General features: G+C 42.6%; 2 protein-coding genes across 2 annotated transcripts in view; one reads left to right on the top strand and one right to left on the bottom strand.

The window, feature by feature from the left end:
* Window positions 1-25,364, bottom strand: part of LOC125999072 (eukaryotic translation initiation factor 5A-1-like) — a 179,173-nt gene that overhangs the window by 65,401 nt on the left and 88,408 nt on the right.
* LOC125999562 (small nuclear ribonucleoprotein F-like) lies at window positions 17,781-18,183 on the top strand. The gene has a single exon (XM_049767644.1). It carries the CDS (start codon window positions 17,891-17,893, stop codon window positions 18,149-18,151), a length of 261 nt encoding a protein of 86 aa, XP_049623601.1. The 5' UTR covers window positions 17,781-17,890; the 3' UTR covers window positions 18,152-18,183.

The following is a 25,364-nucleotide window of genomic DNA, read 5'->3' as shown; positions in this document are numbered from 1 at the left end:
TCTGATCCCACCATTGGGTGGTACCTGATTCTGGGGGATAAAAACAAGGGTCTGTGGAAGGCGAGAGGCGTTTGGCTGGAACTGAGGCTGAGTCTTTGGACTTCAGTCTTGTCCACCGAATAAAGCTAATATTTCCACAAGCCTGACTGTCTGCGAGCTGTTTACCTGCCGTTTCACCTCAGAACCATCGGCTGGACAGGGTGGCAGACGTGTGCTCTGAGCTGGAGGGGAAAGACCTCATTCTCCATCCCTCCATCAGTCAACCTTTTCAGAGGCTGACTTGCAACAATACTTATCACTAAAGTTCGAGTCCATTATCAAATGGACCCTCTATCTTTCTGGTATTCATCATATTTTTAATCTTATTTTCGTTTTTTGAGTTATAATTAAAATTTATTGAGTCACATGAATTACAAAGGTTTTTTTTTTTGGGGGGGGCACACCCAGTGATGCTCAGAGGATACTCTTGGCTATGTGCTCAGAAATCGCTCCTTGTTTGAGGGACCATATGGGACACTGGGTGATCAATCCACAGTCCGTCCTAGGCTAGGGCCAGCAAGGCAGACACCTTACAGCTCTGTGCCACAGTTCCGGCCCGAATTACAAAGTTTTAAAGTTATTCATGATTAAGTTTTAGGAATAAAAGTTGTTCCCTATTTTAAAGGCTATTCTAGATTTCACTATATATATATATATATAGCAATTGATCCAAGTCTACTTGGATACTATGCAGGTCATAAGTTGTTCAAATACTTTATAAGAACAACATATTCCTAATCGCTCCTCCTGTTCTTTTATCATGTTAGAGCAGTGGTCGGTAACCTGCAGCTCGCTAGCCACATGTGGCTCTTTCCACTTTTCATTTGGCCCTTCTGTGTGCCGGGCGGCCGCTCCAGGAGTCAGGACTCTGCTTCTAGCCTGTCAGTGCGCGCCCTGTGTGGCTCTCCAAATAAATTCCAATCGTGGTTTTGGCGAGATTTGGCTCAGTTAAAAAAAAAGTTTGCCGACCACTGTCAGCTAGAGCATTTTAATTAAGCAAGCATATATAAAATTCAATACATTTTGCTAGTATTTTGAGTAGTTATGTCTTAGAATAATCAAGTATAAAAATAGGCCAGGGAAATGGCTCAAAGCACAGGAGCATTGATGTGTGAGAACTATGTTCAATTTCTGACATCACAGAAGCCCCACCCCCACCCGGGGACAGAGTGATAGTATAGCAGGTCTGGCACTTGACTTGAATGTAGTTGACTAGAGTTCAATCACCAGTAGCCCAGATGGTCCTCCAAGTCTCATCAAAAGTGATTCCTGAGCATAACTCTGGGAGTTATACCTGGACATTGGCAGGTATGGCCTTAAAAACAAAAAATAAAATAAAAGGATACCATAAAGTACCCCTGGTAGTAGTCACAGAGCACTGAGTTAGGAGTAGCCTCTGAATATTGCTGGATGTGCCCCCAAATAAAAAAATAAAGATGACAATTGTAGCTAATCGCATTATGTACACACCATATTTCAACACAGAGCACACACCTTGCTTTCCCTAATCCTATGCCCTTTTTTCCCTAAACACAAAAGCCCAGCACTGTTTTCATTCCCTCTCACATCCTTTATGATTGGCTGACACAGAATTCACATCTTACTTCCCCCTAATCTAAATATCCCTTTCCCACCTAAAATAAAGCAAGTCTTTCTCCCAGAGTGGTTCATGGATGCTTCTTTGTGAGAGCTCTACTCACCTGGAACTTCTACATCTTGAGATCTGACCTCACCAGCAACTATTACTGACAATGAAGAAGAAATGTTTTTATTATGCTTTGATGTATACATTCTGTGATGCTTTTCTCTTCTTTATATATTTCTGAATTTTCTGTGTCATTTTCCTTGTCATTAAAGTGCTTTTCAGAACAGTTCACTTTTTTGGACTGAGGGGCTTTGCTTTCCTCAGTACCTTTAAAATTTTATTTCATTTTGTGATCCACAAAAGTATTCATAATTGAGTTTTAGAGTTATTATGCATTGCATGCAGTCAACCTGCATTCTACCCCCGGCATCCCATATGTTCCTCCACTCAGTCTTCCTGAATGTAAAGTTAAGAGTAACCCCTGAACACTGTCAGGTGTATTCCCCCAAAATTAATTTTGTGTCTCGTGATATCATTGTTGTTGACTGTGTGGTTTGTATATTTAGCTACATAATTCCTTAACATCAGGGATGTGCCTGAATCTCCTTGCCCTCCCCTGTAGCTCCTTATCTCTCTTCTCCCTCACTACTATATTTCTTTCCTTCTCTTAACTATACTCTGGAATAAGAATGATTAATGCATATTCACTTTTAAACTGTAGCATTTCCTCATTTAGTTATTCTAAATAATACATATAACTGATAGCATTCTGTGCTTATCCTTTTTCTGGTTTACTTCATTTAACATAATAGATTTCAGTTTCACCAATGTTGCAATGACTTCATGATTTCATCATTTCGTACAGCTCAATAGTATTCCATTATGAATGCATACCACATCTTCATGATCCACTTATTTATTGTTTGACATCTAGGTTGATTCCAAATTTTTGCTAGTTACTCAACACTGCAATGAATAATGATTTGCATATCTGCCTATTTTTTGAGTAAAAGTTTTTCTTCTGACAGTATGGTGCTGGAATAAGAACAGATTCTCAGACTAATGGAATGAAACTGCTGTTAGACCTGAGACCCTGAAGCTATAGCCATAATAAACCTATATAAACTTGTAAGTGTATTCACCCCTTACCCCCCTTTTCAGAAAATGCTCCCCTTGCATTCTAAGGTCAATTCTGAGAAGATGAAATGTCAGTTTGGTACTGTAGAGTGATCAGGGCCTTCTTGTTCTGAAGACCATTCTGTTTTTCAGCCTAGGGTATCAGACCAGATAGGGGAACAGTAGTTAGGAAATCTGGGAGGTGTAAGACATCTGTATAAGGGATTGTCTCAGGGAGTACAAATGAAAATGGAACCAATAATGTCTATTGTGGAAGTTAAACTGTTTGCATTAACCAATGAAATGCTTAGCCTGCTAAAGCCTGTTAACCCTATATAAAATGCTTGTTAGTTTCACCCAGGGTCCTTGTTATATGAGACAAGGGCCTCTGCTAGCCGAATAAACTCCCTTTTGCAGTTTACATGATCAGAGGTGGTCTTTGACTCTCAGGGCCAATTGGGTGGTCTACTCTGACCCTAACACTGAGAATCCTGATATAGTCTCTCAAAAATAAGAATACTTAATCTGATAAAGGAACAAAAACATACAGTGGAGCAAGTAAATCTTCTTTAACAAGAGGTGTTGAGAAAAATGGGTTGTAATATGCAAAAAATATCTAGACCTCTTTATAATACTAAGCACAAAAATCAACATGGATTAAAGACCACAATATCAGACCTGAATCTATAAATCATACTGAAGGAAACATAGGAAGAACACACCATAACACTGAAACTAGAAGCAGCTTCAAATATCAATGACTAAATAAAAGCAAAGATAAACAAATGGGATTACTTCAAATTAAGAGGCTTCTGTGCCTCAAAGAAAATGATGACAAAATAAAAAGCATCCCACAGACTAGGAGATAATATTTGCCCACCACTCACCTAATAAAGGGTTAATATTCAAGATATATTAAACACTTGTAGAACTTTACCAGAAAAAAATTCAATTACACTGAATGTAATTAAAATCGGATGAGGAGATGAACAGAAACCTCCTTAAAGAAGATAGACAAATGACCAAAAAGCATATGAAAAAATACTCATTTTCATTTGTCATCAGGGAGATGCAAATCCAAACAAGTATGAGGTATTATCTCACAGCAGTGAAACTTACTAAAACATCAAAGAACAAAAACAGCCAGTGCTGCTATGGACGCAGAGAAAAGGGGGATCCTATTCACTGCTAGTGGGAATGCTGACTGGTCCAGCCCTTTACGAAAACAATATGGACACCTCAAAAAAAAAACTAAACTAAACTAAACTAAACTAAACAAAACAAAAAACCTAGGAATCTAGCTTATGCATGACCCAAAAGTTCCATTTCTTGGTGTCTACCCCAGGCCCCCCCATCTATACAGAAAATACATTTGCCTAGTAGTCCAAACCTGGAAACAACCTATATGCCTGAAACTGATTACTAGATAAAGAAACTATGGTGCATATGCATAATGCAATCATGGAATTTTCCATTATATGGATGAATTTGGAAAGAATCATACTGCATGTAGTCTAAAGACAGAGATAGAATAACTTCTCTCATAAGTGAAATATTAAAAACGAAGGTAAAAGTTCCCTAAGGTAACAACAACTGAGAGCTTGTCTTTAATAATACGAAGCTTACCACAGGGGAAGGAAGAGAAGAATAGGATGGGTCAGAACTCGGGGACAATGGTGGAGGAAAGTGGACACTCTGGTGAAGGGTTGTGTGCAGAAATGTATTATGCATAAAGCCTTATATTAACATTATTATAATCCATAATGCTTAAATAAAAATTTAAAAATGTCTTGGGGCCAGAGTAATAGTACAGAGAGTAAGGTATTTGCCTTGCATGTGACCAACTCAGGATCAATCTCTGGCACCTCATATGGTCTTCTGGGTCCTGCCAGGAATGAATGAGCATTTCCAAGTGCTTCCCCCAAACAAACAACAAACATCTTTTTCTTTTGTTGAAGAAAGAGGGAAGAGGTTTTCCAAGTGGTTCTCATGGTGACCACTCCAACTGGAGTGAATGGTTCAAAGCTAGAGCCCTGTGGTGGTGGTGGTGGTGGTGGTGGTGGTGGTGGTGGTGGTGGTGGTGGTGGTGGTGGTACCAACATCCTCATTCCAGTGGTGTTTGAGTAGCTCAGGGCTACACTCAGTTTGTGGACTATATGGTGCTCAAGATAGAAATTGGGTCATGTGCATCCAGGTCATATACCTTAACATTTGTATGATCTCCCCAGCCTCTTAACATTTATTGGATTACAGTTACAGAGAACAGTCTACCTTGAATTTTTTGAGGTTGGACACAATGGTGTTCAGGACTTACTCCTGGGTCTCTGCCAGGGATAACTCCTGGCCTTGCACAGGATCCATATGTAGTACTGAGGATGAACCCAAGGTCAGTGATCTCCAAAGCACGTGGCTTATTCTCCAGTTCTCTCAATTTGTTTGTCTTTAATGTTCACCTCTCCTTTACCTGTCAGGAATAATTTTATAGGATACCAAACTCTATACTGATACTTTTTCCCCTTCTTGTACATGTGGCTTCAGAGAAGAAAATCTGTTGGCATCCTCACCTTTGGTTTTTCCATTGACTTCTTTCAATGGAATGGACTTTCAATGGACTTCTTTCAATTTACCTTAGGTTTGTCTGAAGTTTGACTTTGTACAGTGTCTGGCATTTAATTTACTTGGTATTATCTGAGATTCTTGTAATTTGGTGTCTGACACAAATTTGGGGGGGAACTTTTAAATGATTTCTTGTGTATTTCTTTCCATCTTTCCCTGATATTTTCATTACATATATGTTTATATTTTTGCAGTTTCCTATTTTTTTTGTTTTTTGGGCCACATCCGGCGGTGCTCAGGGGTTACTTCTGGCTGTCTGCTCAGAAATAGTTCCTGGCAGGCACGGGGGACCCTATGGGACACCAGGATTCGAACCAACCACCTTCGGTCCTGGATCGGCTGCTTGCAAGGCAAACACCACTGTGCTATCTCTCCGGGCCCCACAATTTCCTATTTTATTCTTTTACGTTATCTTCTATTTTATTTTTCAGTCTTTGTTCCAATGTTTCTATTGACATTTTCTCAGGTTCAGGGATCCTTACCTTAGCTATGCCCATTCTACTAATGAGGTCATTAAAGGTACTCTTCACTTCTATTAGTGTTTTGAGCTCTGATGTTTACTTTATTATCTTAAGACTTTCAATCTCTCTACTTACATGCTATTGGTGTTGTCCACTAAAAAATAAAACATATAGGTGTTAGAGTACATGGAGTACATGGGTAGAGTATTTGTCGTGCACTTGGATGACCTGGGTTTGATTTCTGGCATCCCATATAGGACTTAAGCATCACCAGGAGTAATTCCTGAGAGCAGAGCCAGGAGTAACCACAGAGCATCATTGGGTGTGTCTCAAAAATAGTTAAACCTTTTAGCACATTATCTAGTAGAATACTGGTCAGATCTTTCCTATTTTCTTGTCATATTTGCCCCTGATTCTGATGTTTGTTCAATTTCTTTGAACTAAAAATATTCATTATCACTAAAACTGAACTTTTGTATTTAATATTCTTTGTGATTTTTCTGTTGAAAGGTGGGTGCAATAAACAGTAGTAAGTGGGACTATGATGAGGTCTCTATCTTAGTCATTCTTCTCTCACCTATACTGGACTGTGAACCCCATAATTGCACCCGAGTCCTCCCCACACATCATCTTTTTCCCTCGACAGGATGGGAGAACAGATAAGCTGGTGTGTTTGCTTTCTCCCAGAAGACGGCAAGAAGCAGACATTTCCTTTTCCCAGTTAGAGAAGGCTCTGAAGAAAATAAACACAGCAGGTTAGATCCTGGCCAATTACTTTCTCCTTAGGATATGTATTATTAAAAATAATAGACTGCTCTGATATATTTCTAGAATGTACCTTTTCTCCTCCTGGCAGAAACAAATGGGGGCCTCTCCCCACTCCCAATATTCACTCTGAACTCTGAGTGCTAACAGGAGCAAAATTATAGTGGTCTCCCGTGGAGTTTAAAAATCTCCACTTTGTCCTTATTCAAACACATGAAAACAATTCTTTCCTGATAGCACAGCTTCCCCATCTCCTCACTACCCTAGACCCAGGGCTAACTCCTGTCCCGATCCAGGGTGCCAGTTGCAATGCTGGGATCTAACCAGGGTAAGCTACATGTAAGGCAAGTACCTTAACCCTGTACTATCTCTCCAGCCCCCAGAGATAGTACCTGTGCCTATATTATGAGATTTCTGCTCCTCAGTCTGCTCTGTGCAATTTTTGTTGTCCCCATGTCTGTCTTTCCAATTTGGTGGGCAGCAGATTTCCCTGTGACTATACTTAAGGCTCTAAGAAGATATTTTTTATTTGTTTCTTTTTATATCACCCCCAGCTATGTTTAGGACTCTCACCTGCCAGAGCTCAGGGACTCATGTAATCAAGAATACCATCTGTCAGAGAGCCTGGGGGCACAATAGATTCCCTATTACTCCATCTTCAAAGACTGAGTGTATCCCCACAAAGAGATGGGTGACTTTGAGATTTACATGGCTGGGGTTCCTGGGAAACATCCCCTTTAGCAGACTCAAATGGCTTGCCTGTTTGGGCTGGTTTTGTTCCTCCTGGAAGATCTTAAGGTCCACTCAGGTGAGGAACATGAATAGATCGCATGAGTAGATAATCAGAAATTTATGGAAAAAAACGTGCTGAACTTTGGAACTCAGCAACTTCCTTTTTGTGTCACCAAAGTGCACATAGTCTGTGCTCCAACATGTGCCTGACAACAATGTTCTACTTCATGCCAAGTCCTTTGAACCAACATCATCTTCGGGCAGTATGACCAGTTCCAGTTCCTTGGTTTTGCAAGCAAGGGGGTGTGTGATCTCAAGAACAGAACACATTTATTTACCAGATTCTTCCTAAGGGCAAAAAAAAAACCTACAATTTTCAGCATTTGTGGAAGGTCAGGAGTTATGGTCTGGCTGAAGAATTTTTCTTATTTGTTGAGTTAGGTCAGAGGACAAGGTTCCATAGCTCAGCCTTGCACCAATATGGATCCTATGCAGCAGAAAGAAAATGTTTTCTTAGAATTCAAGTTTCTCTGGAAGTTGGAAACAATGGCTTAGTGGCTCTCTTCACAACCTCGAAGGGCAGAATGAAAGTAAATCAATTTTAAAACTTTCAAAATATGGAGCTGCAGAGCCAACTGCATTTGCCTTGCATGCAGTTAACCCTGTGACAATCTTAAGCACCAAACCCCCCACCTTTCACAGTTGTGGTGTACCCCAAGACCCACCCATTTCTGGGAGGGGTCTAGGGAACCGGATAATAGGTGTGACCCTACCTGCAAGACCTCCCATTCCTGGGAGGGGTCGGAATAAAGTTAGATAAGCCTGGGACGAAAGGGATTCGCCCCTTTTGTCTCTTGGCCGGCTTTTGGATCTTTGGGCCGCATGGAGCCCAAAGGGAAGATGGCTAACAGGAGATAAGATGCAGGGCTAGCAAAATAATGCTGTGCTTGAAAGGTTGACATAGGCCACACACCTGTGGTGGCTAGGGCATGAATAAAGATGATTCTTCCTGAAGCCTGCGTGTGAGTGAGTGATTTCACCTGGGCCTGGGACCCGGCCGGCTGGATGGAGTTGCAGAGCCATGTGGCCTGGGGTGGCAGAAAGGAATCCATCGCCATCCATCGCCATCCAGCACCATCGTTAATTATTTGATTCTACACACAGTTAAATTTTAAATAAAAAACCTTCCCAGGAAAATGGTGTGGGTTGGGAAAAATTGTAGAGAAGGAACTTGTTCAATATCCTGCATGTGATTTCCAGAGCCCTGGCAGGAATAATTCATGAGCACAGAATCAGGAGTAAGCCCTAAGCACAGCTATGTGTCACCCCACCACTTACTTCTTTCCCAAGAAAACCCAGTTTCTTGTAATTGTTGTTTAGTTTTTGGGCCACACCTGACTTCTCTCAGGGGTTACTCCTGGCACTGCACTCAGCAATTACTCCTTGCAGACTCAGGGGACCATATGTGATGCCGGGGATTAAACCTGGGCTGGGGCCCGGAGAGATAGCACAGCGGCGTTTGCCTTGCAAGCAGCCTATCCAGGACCAAAGGTGGTTGGTTCGAATCCTGGTGTCCCATAGGGTCCCCCGTGCCTGCCAGGAGCTATTTCTGAGCAGACAGCCAGGAGTAACCCCTGAGCAACGCCGGGTGTGACCCAAAAACCAAAAAAACAAAACAAAAAATAAAAACCAAAAACAAACCTGGGCTGGCCACCAGCAAGGGGTAAGGTGCTTGCTTTGCAAGTGGCTTCAATCTGTGGCATCCTATATGGTTCATCAAGTCTGCCAGAAATAATTCCTGAGTAAGCCATGAGTAAGCCTTGAGCACAGTCGGATGTTATTCTAAATAGAAAAGCCTTCATGAAGAGTCTGTGACCATAGATTTACAAGTTGGGGGACCTAATCCAGTGGACAAGACACACTTAGCTGTGACTACTAGTGACCCAGAACTGCCTTTCCAGAATGGGCCAGACCGGAGCCACAGGAGTTTATCCAAGAGATGTTTAACTGGAGAGATCTCCAGAGGCTTAGAACCAAGAATTGCTTCTTCAATGTGAATCTGGAGACAGAAGACAGAGATATACCTAAAAAAAAAGCAGTCTCAAATCAAATTTTAGGAGCCGGTGGACACACTGGTGATAGGATGTTCTCAGAATTACATGCATGAGAAACCATCATTAACAGTATTTTTTTTTTTTTTTGGTTTTTGGGCCACATCGGCTGTGCTCAGGGGTTACTCCTAGCTATCTGTTCAGAAATCGCTCCTGGCAGGCATGGGAGACCATATGGGACGCCGGAATTTGAACCAACCACCTTAGGTCCTGGATCGGCTGCTTGAAAGGCAAACGCCGCTGTGCTAACTCTCCGGCCCCCATTAACAGTATTTTAAACAAAAAAAAATAGGGACCCCAGTATCCAAAGTAAAAAGTCTAATACCCTTTTGTTATTTTGAGGGACAGTGGAGGATCACTCCAAGGGGTGATTGGTATCTTTGTTATCTAAATCACAATCTTGACTCTGACCTCCCCCAGTGCTACCCTCCTTGGTGTCTAGTGTATACTGTAAGGTCTCCCCATCTATAGAGATGATCGAACTAGAACCCGCAAGTTCCATTTTTCCTGTGAGCCTCTGCATCCAATCCACTCCCCCAAGGGACCTCCACTGGACTTCCAGCTCATGCCCCCTGCATTGCTCCAGTCCCATTGTCACTAGTCCCATTGTTTCTCTTGGACAGAAGTTCCAGCATGGATTCTGTGCTCCTGGAACTCATTACATATTCACATAAGGAAGGTTTTCAATAGACATACTGGGAAGTTTGGAAGGCTAAAATGTGAATGAGATTGGTTTTTATTATTCTTTCTTTTTTGTATATAGAAAAGATATATTTTTGAGTATTAATCTCATAGACTGCCCCATTATAATACATCTATTGGTTCTTAGAAGCTTTTTGTAGTCTTTAGGATTTTCTAAATATAGTATGTCCTCTGCAAATAGTGATTGCTTTACTACTTCTTTCCTATGTGGATGGCCTTGATAAATTTCTCTTGCCTAATTGCTATGGCAATTCATTCCAGTACTATATTTAATATATGTGGTGAGAACGGGCAATCGTGTCTTGTGCCATACCTTAGAGGAAAGGCTTTTAGATTTCCCACTGAGTAGATTGTTTGTTGTGGGCTTTTACAATATAAAGGAAAACTTCAATTTCCATCTTGTTGAGAATTTTTATCAGGAATGAGTGCTGGATCTTGTCAAATGCTTTCTCTGCATCCATTGATATAATAATATTTTAATTTTCTTAAATTATTAATGTGTCTTATTTTCTTTTATTAATTCTCTTATTTATATTAATTCTTTTTTGTTTGTTTTTTTGGGGGGTCACACATGGCAGTTCTCGGGGGTTACTCCTGGCTCCAAGCTCAGAAATCACTCCTGGCAGGCTCAAGGGGACCATATGGGATGCCGGGATTTATTAATGTGGTTTATTATGTTGACTGACTTGCCTATATTAAACCATCCTTGCATCCCTGGGATGAATACTACTTTGTCATGGTATATAATCTTTTTGATGGATTGTTGGATTCTATTTAATAGTAATTTGTTCAGGATATTTCACATCTGTGTTCATCAGGGATATTGACTTGTAATTCTCATTTTTGAGTTATCTCTGTCTGCTTCTGGTATCAGGATGATGTTAGCTTCATAGAAATTGCAAGTTTATTCAGTTTCATCAAAGAGCTTGAAAATGATTGAAAGTAGGTCCTATTTAAAGTTTTAAATAATTCACTAGTGAACCCATCTGGGCCTGTAATTTTGTTTTTTATAAACCTTTTTGATTACCATTTCAATTACCTCAATATTGATGTTTTTTGGGGTTTTCCAAATCATCTTGGACCAAACTCTGTAGGTTATAGGAATCCAAGAATTTGTTTTTTCTTCTAGGTTCTCTCATTTTGTGGTATAATGGTTCTTAAAGTAATCTTTAATTATCTTTTGAATTTCTGTAATGTCTGTTATTTCTGATTAAGTTTATTAGGTTTCTTTGTGAGCCTTCCTAATGGTTTATTGATCTTTAATTTTTCTTTTTTTTTTCTTTTTTGATTTTTGGGCCACACCTGGCAGTGCTCAGGGGTTACTCCTGGCTGTCTGCTCAGAAATAGCTCCTGGCAGGCACGGGGGACCATATGGGACACCGGGATTCGAACCAATCACCTTTGGTCCTGGATCGGCTGCTTGCAAGGCAAACACCACTGTGCTATCTCACCGGGCCCTGATCTTTAATTTTTCAAAGAGCCAAATTTTACTTTCAGTGATCTTTTGTATTGTATTTTAGGTGTCCAGTTCATTAATTTCTGCTCTAAGGTTTTTTTGTGTGTGTGTGCGTGTGTTTTTGGGGGGGGGCATACTAGGTGAAGCTCAGGGATTCCTCCTGGCTATGCGCTCAGAAATCACTCCTGGCTTGGGGGACCATATGGGATGGTGGGAATTAAACCAAGGTCCGTCCTGGGTCAGCTGCGTGCAAGGCAAACATCCTATTGCTGTGTTATCGCTCTGGCCCCTCTGCTCTAAGTTTTATTATGTCCTTACTCCTTCTTCCTTTCTGCACATTTTGCTGGTCATCTTAATATAAGTTATTAAATCATCTATGTAGGTCATTTATTCCATCCTTATGAATGCTTGTAAAGCTATAATTTTTCCTCCCATTCTTCTTATGTAGAGGAATGTTGGATTTAATTTTCTGATAAATTTTGCCACTCTGTGTCTCTTAATTGATTTTAGGTCATAACAATGAGAGATATTATTGTCATGGAATTTTCATCTTTTTGTAGAAATTTGGTATGTTTGTTGGATCTGCCTTGCCTTAAAGTAGACTTTTTAGTTCTTTTAAGGTTGGGTTTGAGTCTGTAAACTTCCTGTGCTGTTGTTTATTCACAAAGTGCTGTATCCTTCCTTCAAACCTGAATGAAAGTCTCTGAGAGTCTGGCTGTGGGAAGTATTTTTGGTAAGAAATTAATTTCACTGAGTTTTATTTTTTTCACTATATCCCACCACTGTCTTCTAGCCTAGAGTTGCTTTTTATAAATCTTCTGTCAGTCTTACGGATGTATCTTTGTGTGTAACTTTCTCTTCTGAGCTGTTTTTATCTCTTTGGTTTTCATCATTATGGCCAGGATGTGCTTTGGTGTGTTTTTATTTGGGTTTCTTTTGGCTGGTACTCTGCAGGCATTCAGGAATTGGGTGCATGCACACTACAGCTTTGGGAACTTTTAAGAAATGATGTCTTTGTTACTACTCAATGGGAGTGTTATCCCTGGCTCTCTAGAACCCCAATGATTCTCATGTTGTTTCTGTTTAGTTTACCTCAAAGTTTTATTATATGTTCATTTATTTGAGAATTTTTTATCTTCTCTTTTAAAAATATTTTTTATTGTGACCAAAAGTGAATAACATCTTTCACAGTAAGATTTAAGGTGCATTGTGACAATTAATCAGGGCCATTCCCACTAGCAGGGTTGTCCTCCCTCCACCCCTTTTCCCAGCATGTGTCCCATATCTCCCTCCTTTGCCCCTCCCAGAGTGCTAGTGTAACTGTTTCCCTCTGTGTATAGCTTGTTAGTAGATAGGGTATTGATTCTGTTGTTGTTGACTTTGGGCTTGGTGTTTAAGTCTGATCATTTTTTCAAATTTTAATATCTTTATTTAAATACCTTGATTACAAATATGTAATTGTAGTTGGGTTTCAGTCATGTAAAGAATGGCCCCCTTCATCAGTGCAACATTCCCATCACCAATGTTCCAAATCTCCCTCCTCGCCACCCTGCATGTACTCTAGACAGGCTTTCTACTTCCCTCGTTCATTCACATTGTTAGAATAGTTCTCAATGTACTTATTTCTCTAACTGCACTCAGCACTCTTCATGAAGTGAGCTGGAACTTCCAGCCCTCCTCTCTTTTGTCTCTGAGAATTATTATAAAAATGAGTGAGACTATTCTGCGTCTATCTCTCTCCTTCTGACTTATTTCACTCAGCATAATAGATTCCATGTACATCCATGTATAGGAAAATTTCATGACTTCATCTCTCCTGATGATTGAGTAATATTCCATTGTGTAGCCATTCATCTGTTTAAGGGCACCTTGGTTGTTTCCAGAGTCTGGCTATTGTAAATAGCACTGCAATGAATATCAGTGTGAGGAAGGGATTTTTGTATTGTATTTTTGTGTTCCTAGGCTATATCCCTAGGAGTGGGATAGCTGGATCATATGGGAGCTCAATTTCCAGTTTTTGGAGGAATCTCCATATCGCTTTTCATAAAGGTTGGACTAGACGGCATTCCCACCAGCAGTGGATATGAGTTCCTTTCTCTCCACATCCCCACCAACACTGCTTGTTCTCATTCTTTGTGATGTGTGCCAATCTCTGTGGTGTGAGATGGTACTTCATAGTTCTTTTTATTATATCTTTATTTAAATACATTAATTACAAATATGATTATAGTTAGGTTTTGGTCATGTAAAGAATACCCCCCTTCTCCAGTGCAACATTCCCATCACCAATGTCCCAAATCTCCCTCCTCCTGGCACCACCCCCTCCTGTACTCTAGACAGGTTTTCTACTTCCCTCATTCATTCACATTGTTAGGATAGTTCTCAATGTAGTTATTTATCTTCATTTTTGCTTCGAGGTTTTCTATACTTCATCTTTGGGCTCAGTGATCCTTTTCTCAGCAGCTGTTAATGAATTTTTCATCTTGCTTTCCAAGTTTTTCAGTTGTGTCACTGCTGTTTGTATTTTTTGAATTTCTGCTTTCATGTCCTCTTATGTTTTACTGGCTGTATGGACCTTCCAGTCCTCCTCTCTTTTGTGTCTGAGAATTATTGCAAAAATGTCTTTCATTTTTTTTAAATCCATAGATGAGTGAGACTATCTATCTCTCTCCCTCTGACTGTTTCACTGTATGTTCCACTGTTTTGTTTTGTTTTGTTTGAGCTTATTGAATGTTCTAAGCAGTTCTACTTTGAAATTCATTTTGGAGAGGTTAAAAAGGGTACTGGTATTGATTGTGTCTGCAGGGCTGCAGTCTTAATTCGCCAGGTGTGATGGGGTTTTGCGTTGTTTTAGCATATTTCCTTTTGTAGTCTCAGGATGCTTCTTTCCTGTTTCATTCTCAGTCTTCCCTACTGCCAGGGAGGGCTCATGGGAGTTTGTGTGGGTGAGAGATTATCTTGTTGCTGCATTAGCTGCTGCCTGCTTGGGAAGCCATCCTCCTGTGCGTGGTCTCTAACTGGATGGTCAGGCAGAAATTTGTCCTTTACCTTAGATCTGTGTTGCTGTACACAGACTGCAATCTGCCCAGTCAGACTTGGGTAACTCCTGCTCCCCTGGGTGTGGCTTCTCACTCTTGAATATTTTCTGAGCGTAGTATTGATATATTTTATTGGTAAGACCATTTAAATAAAAGTTGTATTGCCCTTTTACTTTTACAAATTACACACAAGGACAGGTATCTCAAAAGAATTTTTAATAAAAAAGAAATTATAACTATGGGTCTGGAGTAATAGTACTGGAAGAAAGATACATGTCTTGCATGCAGCCAAACCCGGTTCAATTTCTAAAACCAACATGGTCCTCTGTGAGCTACTGGGTGAGGCCCTGAAGGAGTCTGAGTATAAGAAACGGTGATTCAGAAAACTCCCAGTGCTACGAAGCCTTAGTAGCCAAGTATCCTCAAGCTCTTCCACTGAATTGCCTGCTCCGTTGGCCAAGGATTTCTGGGAGGGGCTCTTGAGATCCTGAGCACCAAGAGGCCTGGTGACAACTGGTCTTCCGTGTTCCAATCAGACTGTGCGGTTTCTTCTTCCTCTCCCTTCCTCCTGGGATGGAGAGCCTACGCAGCCGGGGTTGCTCACATCTCGGGGAACCCAGGTAAGAGGACGCACTTTGATAGTGATAGGAATAAAGAGAAATTCAAAGGTGATTTAAAAAGGGTCATAGGACCATTAATACATGACCCGTCAGCTCCAACAGAATGAATTCCACTAGGCTGAGAAATAGAGCTTTTTGCTTCTGCCTGAAATCAGAATCGATATAAGAGAAATAGACACATGAGTCTGAAGATAAAAAACATTGCCTTTTTTTTTCATCTTAAAGTTGGTGGAATAAAGTGAAATAGAGTTGTCACTGAACATGTCTGCTAAGATTTCCACTTTTCAATTCACGAGATGCACCCACCCTAGGACTACCCTATCATATCAAATAGGCTCAGGTCTCTCCTGTAGGAGGCTGGGCCTGTCCCCACCGTTGCCTGTCTCAGGCTGGTGAGAATAGTCCAGAGCTGGCAGTTTCTGCAAACTGAGTGAACCAAAAGTATGTACAGAGCCTGGGGCAATGATGCTGTGCCCTGGGTCCCTTTTCAAACTCCCCCTCCCCCATCTCTTGTACAACCTCCACATGGGAATAAGAATGGGAGTTACACCATCACAGATCCCACTTGAGCCTGCTTTGTGCCTGGCATGTAGTAAGTGCCGCTGCTTATTAGGTGGATGAATAGCAACATTGAAAGTGTATTCATAGATCATCCAGGAATCACCTGGAATGTTTACTGCTCCCTGGAATGGAGAGCCTTAGCAACTGGGGTCATTCACATCACAGGGAACCCAGGTCAGAGGATGTAAAATCAACCTATGTGCCATATCTCCAACCCCAGGGGGACGAGTTTGAATCAGGATGACGCAGGAAATAATCCCAACCAGTCTGAGGGTGAAGCATGTATTGTCTGGCAGTCTTCGACCTCATATGGAGCACATATGGTGCAGTGTTAAGATACTTGTGTTACATGCAACTGACTGCACTTAAATACTTGAGCTGTATATAGTCCCACAAACACTGTGAGGCGTTATCCCTGAGTGTGGAACCAGAAGTATCCCCAGAGCAACTTCAGGTGTGGCCTACAAAACAAACAATCTACTACACTTCCACCCACCCCTGACACCTGGCTACTGAATTGATACACATTCCAAGGAGAGACAGTGTTCAGGCATCAGTAGTTTTTCCTTTTCTCAGGGAATTATAACTAACAACCAAGGTAAGATCTATGACTTTGGTCCCATCACTTCTTTTACAAACAAGGGCATTAGAGGCCAAGAGCAAGGGGGTCACTTTTAAGAATACAGGGCTTGCCCTGGTCCTGCTGCTGACTGATGATTAACTGGGAGAAACCTCTTTTGCTCTCCAGGTTTCAAGGGCATACTCTGGAAAGTGACGAGTTAAGCTTCAGAGCCCAGTCCAATCCTCACAGCATCTTTTGTCTCTTACCTCAGGTGGAACTTTACTGCTTGGAAGATAGCAGATGCTTCAAGATTTCTCTGCAGTGGGGATTAGGATAGATTTTGGTTGCTTATTTGTTTGTCAGGGTAGACACACGAGTGATGTTCAGAGTTATTATGGATCTTTTGTCAGGGAACACTCCTAATGGGAGTTGGAAATCATACGTGGTTCCAGGGATCAAACTTGGCTGGATACAGGCAAGGCAGGTGCCCTACCCGCTCTTCTTTCATTTCAGCTCTGAGTTAGAATAATTTTAGCAAAGTTCTGAGATGGCCTGGTCCTGAGTTGCAATCAAGTGCAAAGAAATGATATTTGGGATGACCCACAGGGTAAGTCTTTGGTTGAGAATTTATCCTGTATCCTCATAGGGGAGACATTGGCAGTGGGAGTTTACTAGGAAGGCAGTAGAAATACCTGAACCACCCAGATGTGGACATGCCCAGTGGATTGGGGTCACCATGCTGCTCACACTCCTCTTTAATAGCTTATCTTCCCCATCACCTTTTTTTTCATTCCTTTCATGCCCTCTAGACTTCTCAAGTCTTCCGCAGGTGAGCCTCTTCCTTCTGCCCATCAAAGACTGCATGAAGCCCATCCACCCACCTTTCATTTTGAATTTAACTACTTACCCCCTACCCCTTTCCATTTAGTTTCCTAATCTGTATTCCTGGGTTTCCTAATACTCCAGACTCTAAATGTTCCCCACTGGACTGGGGAGATAAAGCAAAGGGCTGATGTTTAGACTTTGTATACAGAATTCCTGGGTTTTATCTCTGGCACTTCATGATCCCTGAATAACAATGGGAGTGATTTTTAAAAAAAAAGTCTAGTTGTTTGAGAACTGTCCATATTGTTTTACACAAAGGTTGAGCCAGTTGACATTTCCAACCAGAACTGGATTAGGGTTCCTTTGGAATTAAACTTCCATGACTCATAATTCCACTTCTTGGTATTTACACTAAGGGCCCAAACATTCTATTCAGAAGACATTTGAACTTTTATATTCATTGCAGAAGTATATAGAATAGCCAAAATCTAAAAATACCCAAATATCTAAGAACAGATAATTAAATAAAGTAACTATGGTACATATATACAATGGAATATTACTTGACTATAAGAAAAGATGAAATCGATCGCTTCGAGATTTGGGGCCCTGTTGGTGCTGCTGTCGCTTAGTCCAGTCACGAGGGACGGACTACAGCTGAGTGGGCAAAGAATCACCAGCAGCATTCACCCTGAGTCACGATGAGTTTACCCCTTAATCCTAAACCATTCCTCAATGGATTAACAGGAAAACCAGTAATGGTGAAACTGAAGTGGGGAATGGAGTACAAAGGGTACCTGGTCTCTGTAGATGGCTATATGAATATGCAGCTAGTAAATACAGAAGAATACATAGATGGAGCATTATCGGGACATCTGAGTGAAGTTTTAATAAGGTGTAATAATGTCCTTTATATTAGAGGTGTTGAAGAAGAAGAAGAAGATGGGGAAATGAGAGAGTAGCATCTTTGGGGTTTTTTAAATATATATTTCTAGACAATAAAGATGAGCTTGTTCTTCAAAAAAAAAGATGAAATCATGTGATTTTCCACTATGTGAATGAACCTGCAGAAAGGACTGAGGATGTGGTGATGGAATGTCTTATGCACAAAACTCTGACATTATAAATATTGTAAAATATGGTGTCTAAAATAAAAACAATTAAGTGTGCTTGTCAAGGGGGAAAGCTGGGGTGTTATGGGTGAGAATCTAGGGACACTGGTGGAGACAAGTTGACACTAATGATAGGATTGGTGCTGAAATATTTTTTGTTTTTGTTTTTGGGTCACAACGGCAGCAGTCAGAAATCACTTCTGACAGGCTCGGGGGACCATATGGGATGCTGGCTTCGAACCACTGTCCTTCTGCATGCAAGGCCTTCCCTCTATGCTATCTCTCCAGCCCCGGTGCTGAAATATTTTATGCTTGAAACTATTAAAAAAATTGTAAACTGAAGGGCCCAAGTAAGATAAAATAAAATAATAAAATAAAACACTTTATAAGCTTTTATCATTTGAGACTGGAGGTTGGTGGGAAGAAGGAGCTGATACCTCTTGGGCCCAAAGTTTTAATTCGAGATGATGAAAAAGGTCTGTATATAACTATCAATAAGGTTCACTCAACAATATGAATCAATAATGTTATCGAAAAGTATATGGAGATGTGATGGTAGCCTCATGCTCCAAGACCAGAACATTGGAGATACATAGGTCTGGAAGCGAATACTAATGCAAGAAAGAATCTACACACACTGAAGGAGGTGAAATGGGTTCAGGAATTCCAACACGCAAGCCTTCCAAGCCTAAGAAGCAGGTAGTTCAGTGGCGGAAAGCCGGAAACACAAGAGAGCATTTTCCTGAGACCCAGAATTTTTTTTTTGTTTTTGGGTCACACCCAGCAGTGCTCAGGGGTTTCTCCTGGCTCTATGCTCAGAAATCAAATCACTCCTGGCAGGCTCGGGGGACCACATGGGATGCCGGGATTTGAACCAATGACCTTCTGCATGAAAGGCAAACGCCTTACCTCCATGCTATCTCTCCAGCCCTGAGACCCAGGATTTTTATTAGGAAGAATCAGATCACACCCTGGGGTAGAGAACAAGTGGTCTAAACACCAATTCAAGGTGCTAAATTCCAAGATGTTTCCAACAAGGCATATACTGAGTGGGGTGGCATCCAGTTAATCCAACACAAATGGTGGGAAAAAATGGTGTAGTGGAGTGCAGATCAATCTCCAGCACCACATTATTCCCCTGAACATATTTGGACGCAGCCTTTAAGGCCCCAAACATCATCAGGGTGATCTGTGTAATCTCTGGCACCACAGGGCCTGAGTAGCATCATCTTCTCAGGCCTTTGCCTTGAATGTCTGACTCAACAGGCCAAGAATCACCTGAAGGGTCACCTGCCTGTCTGCTGTGCACCATTTGGCAAGTTCCCTTAAAAATGATTTCAGGCCCGGAGAGATAGCACAGCGGCGTTTGCCTTGCAAGCAGTCGATCCAGGACCAAAGGTGGTTGGTTCGAATCCCGGTGTCCCATAGGGTCCCCTGTGCCTGCCAGGAGCTATTTCTGAGCAGACAGCCAGGAGTAACCCCTGAGCACCGCCGGGTGTGACCCCCCCCAAAAAATAAAAAAAAATGATTTCAATGGTAAATTTCATGTTCTATGTATTTTGTTATAATTTGAAAATTCCTTTCAGTGCTGGAGAGCTAGTGTAGTGGGTGTGCAGGGGAGGGGCACTTGTGTTGCGCCCATCCAATGTAGGTTCAAATCCCTGCATTGTCACCTATGGTTCCCCCAATCACTGCCCTGCAAGATCCTTGGGCAGAGAGCCAGGAATAAGTCCTAATCACTGTCGGTTATGGCCCCTATAAACCAAACCAAATAAAACCCACTTTCATGTCATCTTTGACTCCCAACAACTTTAACCTTGCCTGACTTTTGTCATGATCCTGCTGATCTTTTCACTTGGTGGATGTCACTCAAACTTGCATCCAGAGTAGCATCACCAGAAAAGTGGGTTAGAAAGATCAATTCTTGAGTCTGGCGCCCCTTCTTTTGCCTCGAGCAGGGCTGAGAGTCTGCATTTGATATCCATTTCCTCATTATGCTATTTCAAGTGGATTTCGGCTCCCACCGTGAGAAGCACAGCCTTCAGAGAGTGGCCTCTTGTACTTTGTCTCTTTGTCACCCAGCTCCTTTATTCCCGTGACCCCTCTCTCAACCCTGGCTGGCCTTCATCACCTCACACCTGGGCTACAGCAACAGCTGCCATGCCTTCAGCTAGCCCTTCTCTGCCCCAGCCTCTCCAGTTGCTGGACCCCATCTTTGACAAATATCATCACTTTCTTGTGCAAATTCCACCCATGTTTCCCGCAGACCTTTCAGATCCCATGTCAAGCCCTTGTGCTTCCAGTTGGCCAAGCTAGCCTCCTTTCTTCCCCTCTGTCCTACTTTCTCTTCCCCTTGTCCTCCACTCCTATCCTTCCAGGCTCATTGTAAAGTTCAGTTTCCTTCTAGCCCCTGGGCTAGTCGAGTGGTTGCTTTTTTCCCTCCCCATCACCCCAATGTGGAACACACGAAGTCAAGCAGGAGAAATAAAGGAAAAAAAACTTAAGATTTTCCAGCCTGTTTTTGCCCCCTTATGTCTGGCTCTGCTAATCATTCACCAGGGGAGTTTACCTGAAATTTGCTTGACCTCTCCCTGTCTCTTAGCTCCTCATCATAAAAATGGGAATCTGGGGCCAGAGATATAGTACAGTGTATGTTGCTTGCCTGGCATGTTTCATATGGAATGTTGGTCATAGTCACGGTTGAACCCGGAACATAGAGCCAGAAGTAAGCCCTTAGTGACAGTCAGGTGTGACCCCCAAACAAAAAAACTATGATTTTAATTAAAATGAGAATATCAAGAATATAACCTTGTCAACTTATGGAGAGGACTAAAGTTGTCTTTGGAGGGACTGAGGAAGAGCGTTGTTGTGGAGTACCAGGTATAAAGCCCCTGGTATGGATCCCAGCACTACCCTCATGCGGCTTTTGACCTTTGAGGCAGTGCCATTTGTTACCCCAGTGCTGAGACTAAATATATAATCTTCACTGGCCCCCAACTTTAATTGAAAGCACCATAATTCAAGTTTGTGACCCCAAAGAGCATCACAAATAAGTGTAGGCTCACCACAACCGAGTCCATAATCTTCGCAGCCAACATAATGCCAGGTGTACTAGCTTGGCACCCTAGTGCGTAGCTCTTGGTCATCACAACCATCATCACAAGGAGAAGTGAAGACCATGAAGTGTATATATGTCAAATAACTCAGAGACCGGAGAGATAACTTTGTACATAGGAGTCCTGAGTTCTATCCCCAGCACAACACGGTTCCCCCAGCACTGCCTGGGGGAATCACCAAGTTGGCCAAAAAAGGAATCAAAAGGGGCCGTGGAACAGCACCTGGCAGTGCTGGGATTAGTGATTATTGTTGTCATGTCCCTTTTAAGGTTGCTCCTTCCTAGAAACCACTTCTGTTTGGAGTGGTCGAGTTCTCTTCCTAGCCTTGCTTCACTGAGCAGAGTTGCTGAAGGATCAAGTATCTGGATTCCAGTGAACTCCTTTAGCATGACAGGCTAAGGAATCTGGACGCCAGCAAAGCTCATTATGCTCATTAATGTCTAACCAAGTAGAAGAAGGGAGGTGAGATTTGAAAGACACATTTTTTCTAGAATGAGGGAGATGGTGACAGGACCACTTCAAAATGCCCTGCTAAACAACAGAGGGTCCCCCTCTCTGACATTTCCTGGGTCATTCTCGCTTCGCAGGTCCCACTTGCTCCCTGGATGCCCTCTCCAAACCTCTCAGGTGCACCTTCTCCACAGTGCTTCCCAGCCTGCAGACCTTGTACCTTGCCCTGCAGCTGTCCCGGTCTGTCAATAATCTACCACCCACATTTCTCTTCTGCTTTTTCAAGCTAAGTGAATGCCTTGGGGGCAAATACAACAAATCCTTTAATAAGACAGACTAACTTCTTCACTGTCATTTTTGGGGGGCACACTTGATGGTATTCAGAACTTACTCCTGGATGTGTTCTCATAGATCACTCCTGATGAGCTTGGGGAACCATGGGTCACATGTGATCAAAATTAAGTTGGTCCATGTAAGGTCAGTGCTCCACCTACTATCCTTTCTCTCTAGTCCAATTTTGGTTATTCTGAGTTCTGTCTTATAGTGAAGACAAAAAGGCCAGCTCTCTCAGGTTGGGGAAGGTCAAGGAGTATTTTTGACATTTAAAAGGATCCTTTTTAGTCTAGTGATAGTACCGTGGATAGGGCACTTACCTTGCATGGAGCTGACCCTGGTTTAATCCCCAGCATCCTATAGAATCTTCCGAATCTTCCAGGAATAGTTTCTTTTCTTTCCTTTCCTTTTTTTTTTTTTTTTTTTGGTTTTTGGATCACACCCGGTAGCGTTCAGGGGTTACTCCTGGCTCTATGCTCAGAAATCGCCCCTGGCAGGCAAGGGGACCATATGGGATACCGGGATTCTAACCACAGTCCTTCTGCATGAAAGGCAAACACTCCTAACCTTCGTGCTATCTCTCCGGCCCCAGGAATAATTTCTTAGTGCAGAGCCAGGAGTAACCACAGAGCTTCACCAGCCATGCCCTCCCTGGTCTGGAGGGAAAGTATATGCTCAAGGAACTTGCCCTATACACAGCTGATCCATGGCACCATATATGGTTCATGGAGTACTGTCATGAATCATACCTGAGAAGGTTCAGGAATAGCCCCTGGGCATCAATAGGCATGGTTCTCCCCTCTCCTAAATACAAAAAGCCTCTGTGAGTGTTGAATTTGCATGCAGGAGGCCTGGGTTCAATCCTCAGAACCCCATGAGTCCATGAGTATTGCTAGGAGAAACTCCTGACCACAGAGTACAGAATGGCCCTCAATACTTCTGGGTGTGCCCTCCAAAATAATAAAGGGGTTCCTTAATATCACAAAGAAGACTAGGAATGAATTTCAGGATTCATATGGGAATTGAGGGAACAGCCTCAGAGGCTCTCTAGCTCTGTTTTTTTATCTTTCAAATGGAGAAAAATTCTAACGGTTTCTTTACCTCATGGGACATCATTGAGGAGCAGAATGTGAGGCAGCCATGAAGAGGGTCTCTCAGTACTGGGGACTCCTGCCTTCAGGTCACACACTTCATGTGAGTGAACAGGAAGTCGCAGCAGAAAGGGGGTGCCCAGGCAGGGGAGCTTTCCTACTGCTGCCTTCATTTATTCTGGGTCTAGCTACAGGCGAGCTGAGCCCCCAAACTCACAGCCCCAAATCTAAAGTCTTTTCAGGGTCATTGTGTTCTTTTGCTATACTTTCTGCTCCCCTGCACAGTTGTCAGTAGAACAACAGAGAGCTACTTCTGCCTGTGACTAACAAACAGCAAACAGCCACTAAGTTCCTCTTATCTAGTCAAGCAACTGTTGTGGCCTCACAAGTTGTAATGTTTGTCTCTGTTTGGCCGACGTTACCTTGGAAACCAAGTTCTCTTTCCCACTATGGAACTGTGGGCATATTTTTCCCCTTTCTCGTAGGGAAGGGTTTTACAACTCAAGAGAACTGTATGTTTACTGAGCGGTCTTCTGGGTGCCCTGTTTTCATCCGTTGGTAGTGGTTGGGCTGGAAATGGGGTGTGGCAAGTCTACAGAAAGTCCCTCAGCAGACAATGGAAGCTGCTTGGGAGTTAAATAGAGACTTGTGCCAGATTGGGGGGCTGGCTGCCCTAGTTTAACATGTTGACAAACAGCATCAAGAATCACTAGTAGATAACTCACATATGGATGTAACTTAAATAGCACAAATTGCAGAACTGGCATGCAACATGTTGAACACAAAGAGTGCCTCATTCCCACTACTGTGAAATCTGCCCTCTGGGAGAAAATCCACAGTTGTAGCCCATGAGCTTAGCTGGCAATGTGAGTGAAGAGGTGAGAAGTAGGTGTGGAAATCGGGATGTGAGAGGCCAGCCAGCAGCTTATACCTCTCTTATGATGACTTTTGGTGATTTGCCAAGAACACCTCCCATGTATGCCCGTTACAGCCAAGCAGCATTAAGAATTTGTGTTAGGACCTGCCAATGGACACCAGGGAGGGGGGGCATGAACTCTTGGTGCCTGAGGTTTGTGGCTTGAAAAAATCCAGGAGTTCTGTTAAATTTCAAGTCACCACAGAGAAAGTGTCTGTGCACTAGGAAGCTGAGATTGTACAGACTCGCTCCTCTTGGAGCTATGATCTCCCCTGGGAGCACAGGGAGGGAGCACTCAGAACATGTCTCAGGGGCTGGAAAGGGGCAAGATAGAATGTGATAGAAGAAAGGGACTGCTAATCAGTCGCAATCAGAGAAACGCCAGGACTGCAGAGGCCACCCATGTGGGGCTGGGAAAAGGATGACAGGAGAGGGGCAAGTGCAGAGAATAAAGGAAGGCTGCTGGGCTCTGGATCCTTGTATTTATCCCTGCCCATATAGCTTAGGTTTGGGGAGTGACCACTGAAGACTGCCAGGGAAACAATAGGAACTGAAGGCATCTCCCTTCATGGGGGGGAATGGGACATTTATTGCCCTTTTCTCCCAGCCATAGGGCCAGGCTTTCATGCCGACTGGTCTGAAGAAAGCACCCTTGCAACGGAAAGTGTTTTTGGTTCTCGGCCACACCCAAAAATGATCAGGTTTATCTCTGGTTTGGCACTTGGGAATTCCTTGTGGTGCTTGATGGACCATATATAATGCTGGGTATAAAACCTGGGTTGGCCAAATGCAAGGGAAGTGCTCTATCTACTATGCTATTGCTCCAGCCCCAGCAATGCATTTTTAAGAGGGAAAAGGCCTTGCTTATGCCGATTTGCGTCTTGTTTAATGCCCCATTCATATGTTGCCTGGCCCTTTGCTTTGGGGCCTCACTCCCTAATCACTCCCTGAGGTGAAGTGTAGTCACCTCACCAGTCACCCCAAAACTGCCACGGGTCTGCAGGAGCAGAACAGACAGGGCATAAATGAGGGAAGTCAGCTAAATGAATCACACCTTCCTCATTAGGGCTGGGGAGGGGGAAGGGTGCAGGACAAACATGGATGTGGCACTTCAGAAGGTCGCTCACGAACTTTCAGTGGGTTCCCTTCCACTCCCC

Source organism: Suncus etruscus, chromosome X (genome assembly GCF_024139225.1).
Source record: "Suncus etruscus isolate mSunEtr1 chromosome X, mSunEtr1.pri.cur, whole genome shotgun sequence".
In the NCBI taxonomy this organism is placed as follows: domain Eukaryota; kingdom Metazoa; phylum Chordata; class Mammalia; order Eulipotyphla; family Soricidae; genus Suncus; species Suncus etruscus.
The sequence above is the reverse complement of the archived record's forward strand: the minus strand, read 5'-3'. Positions and strand labels throughout refer to the sequence as shown.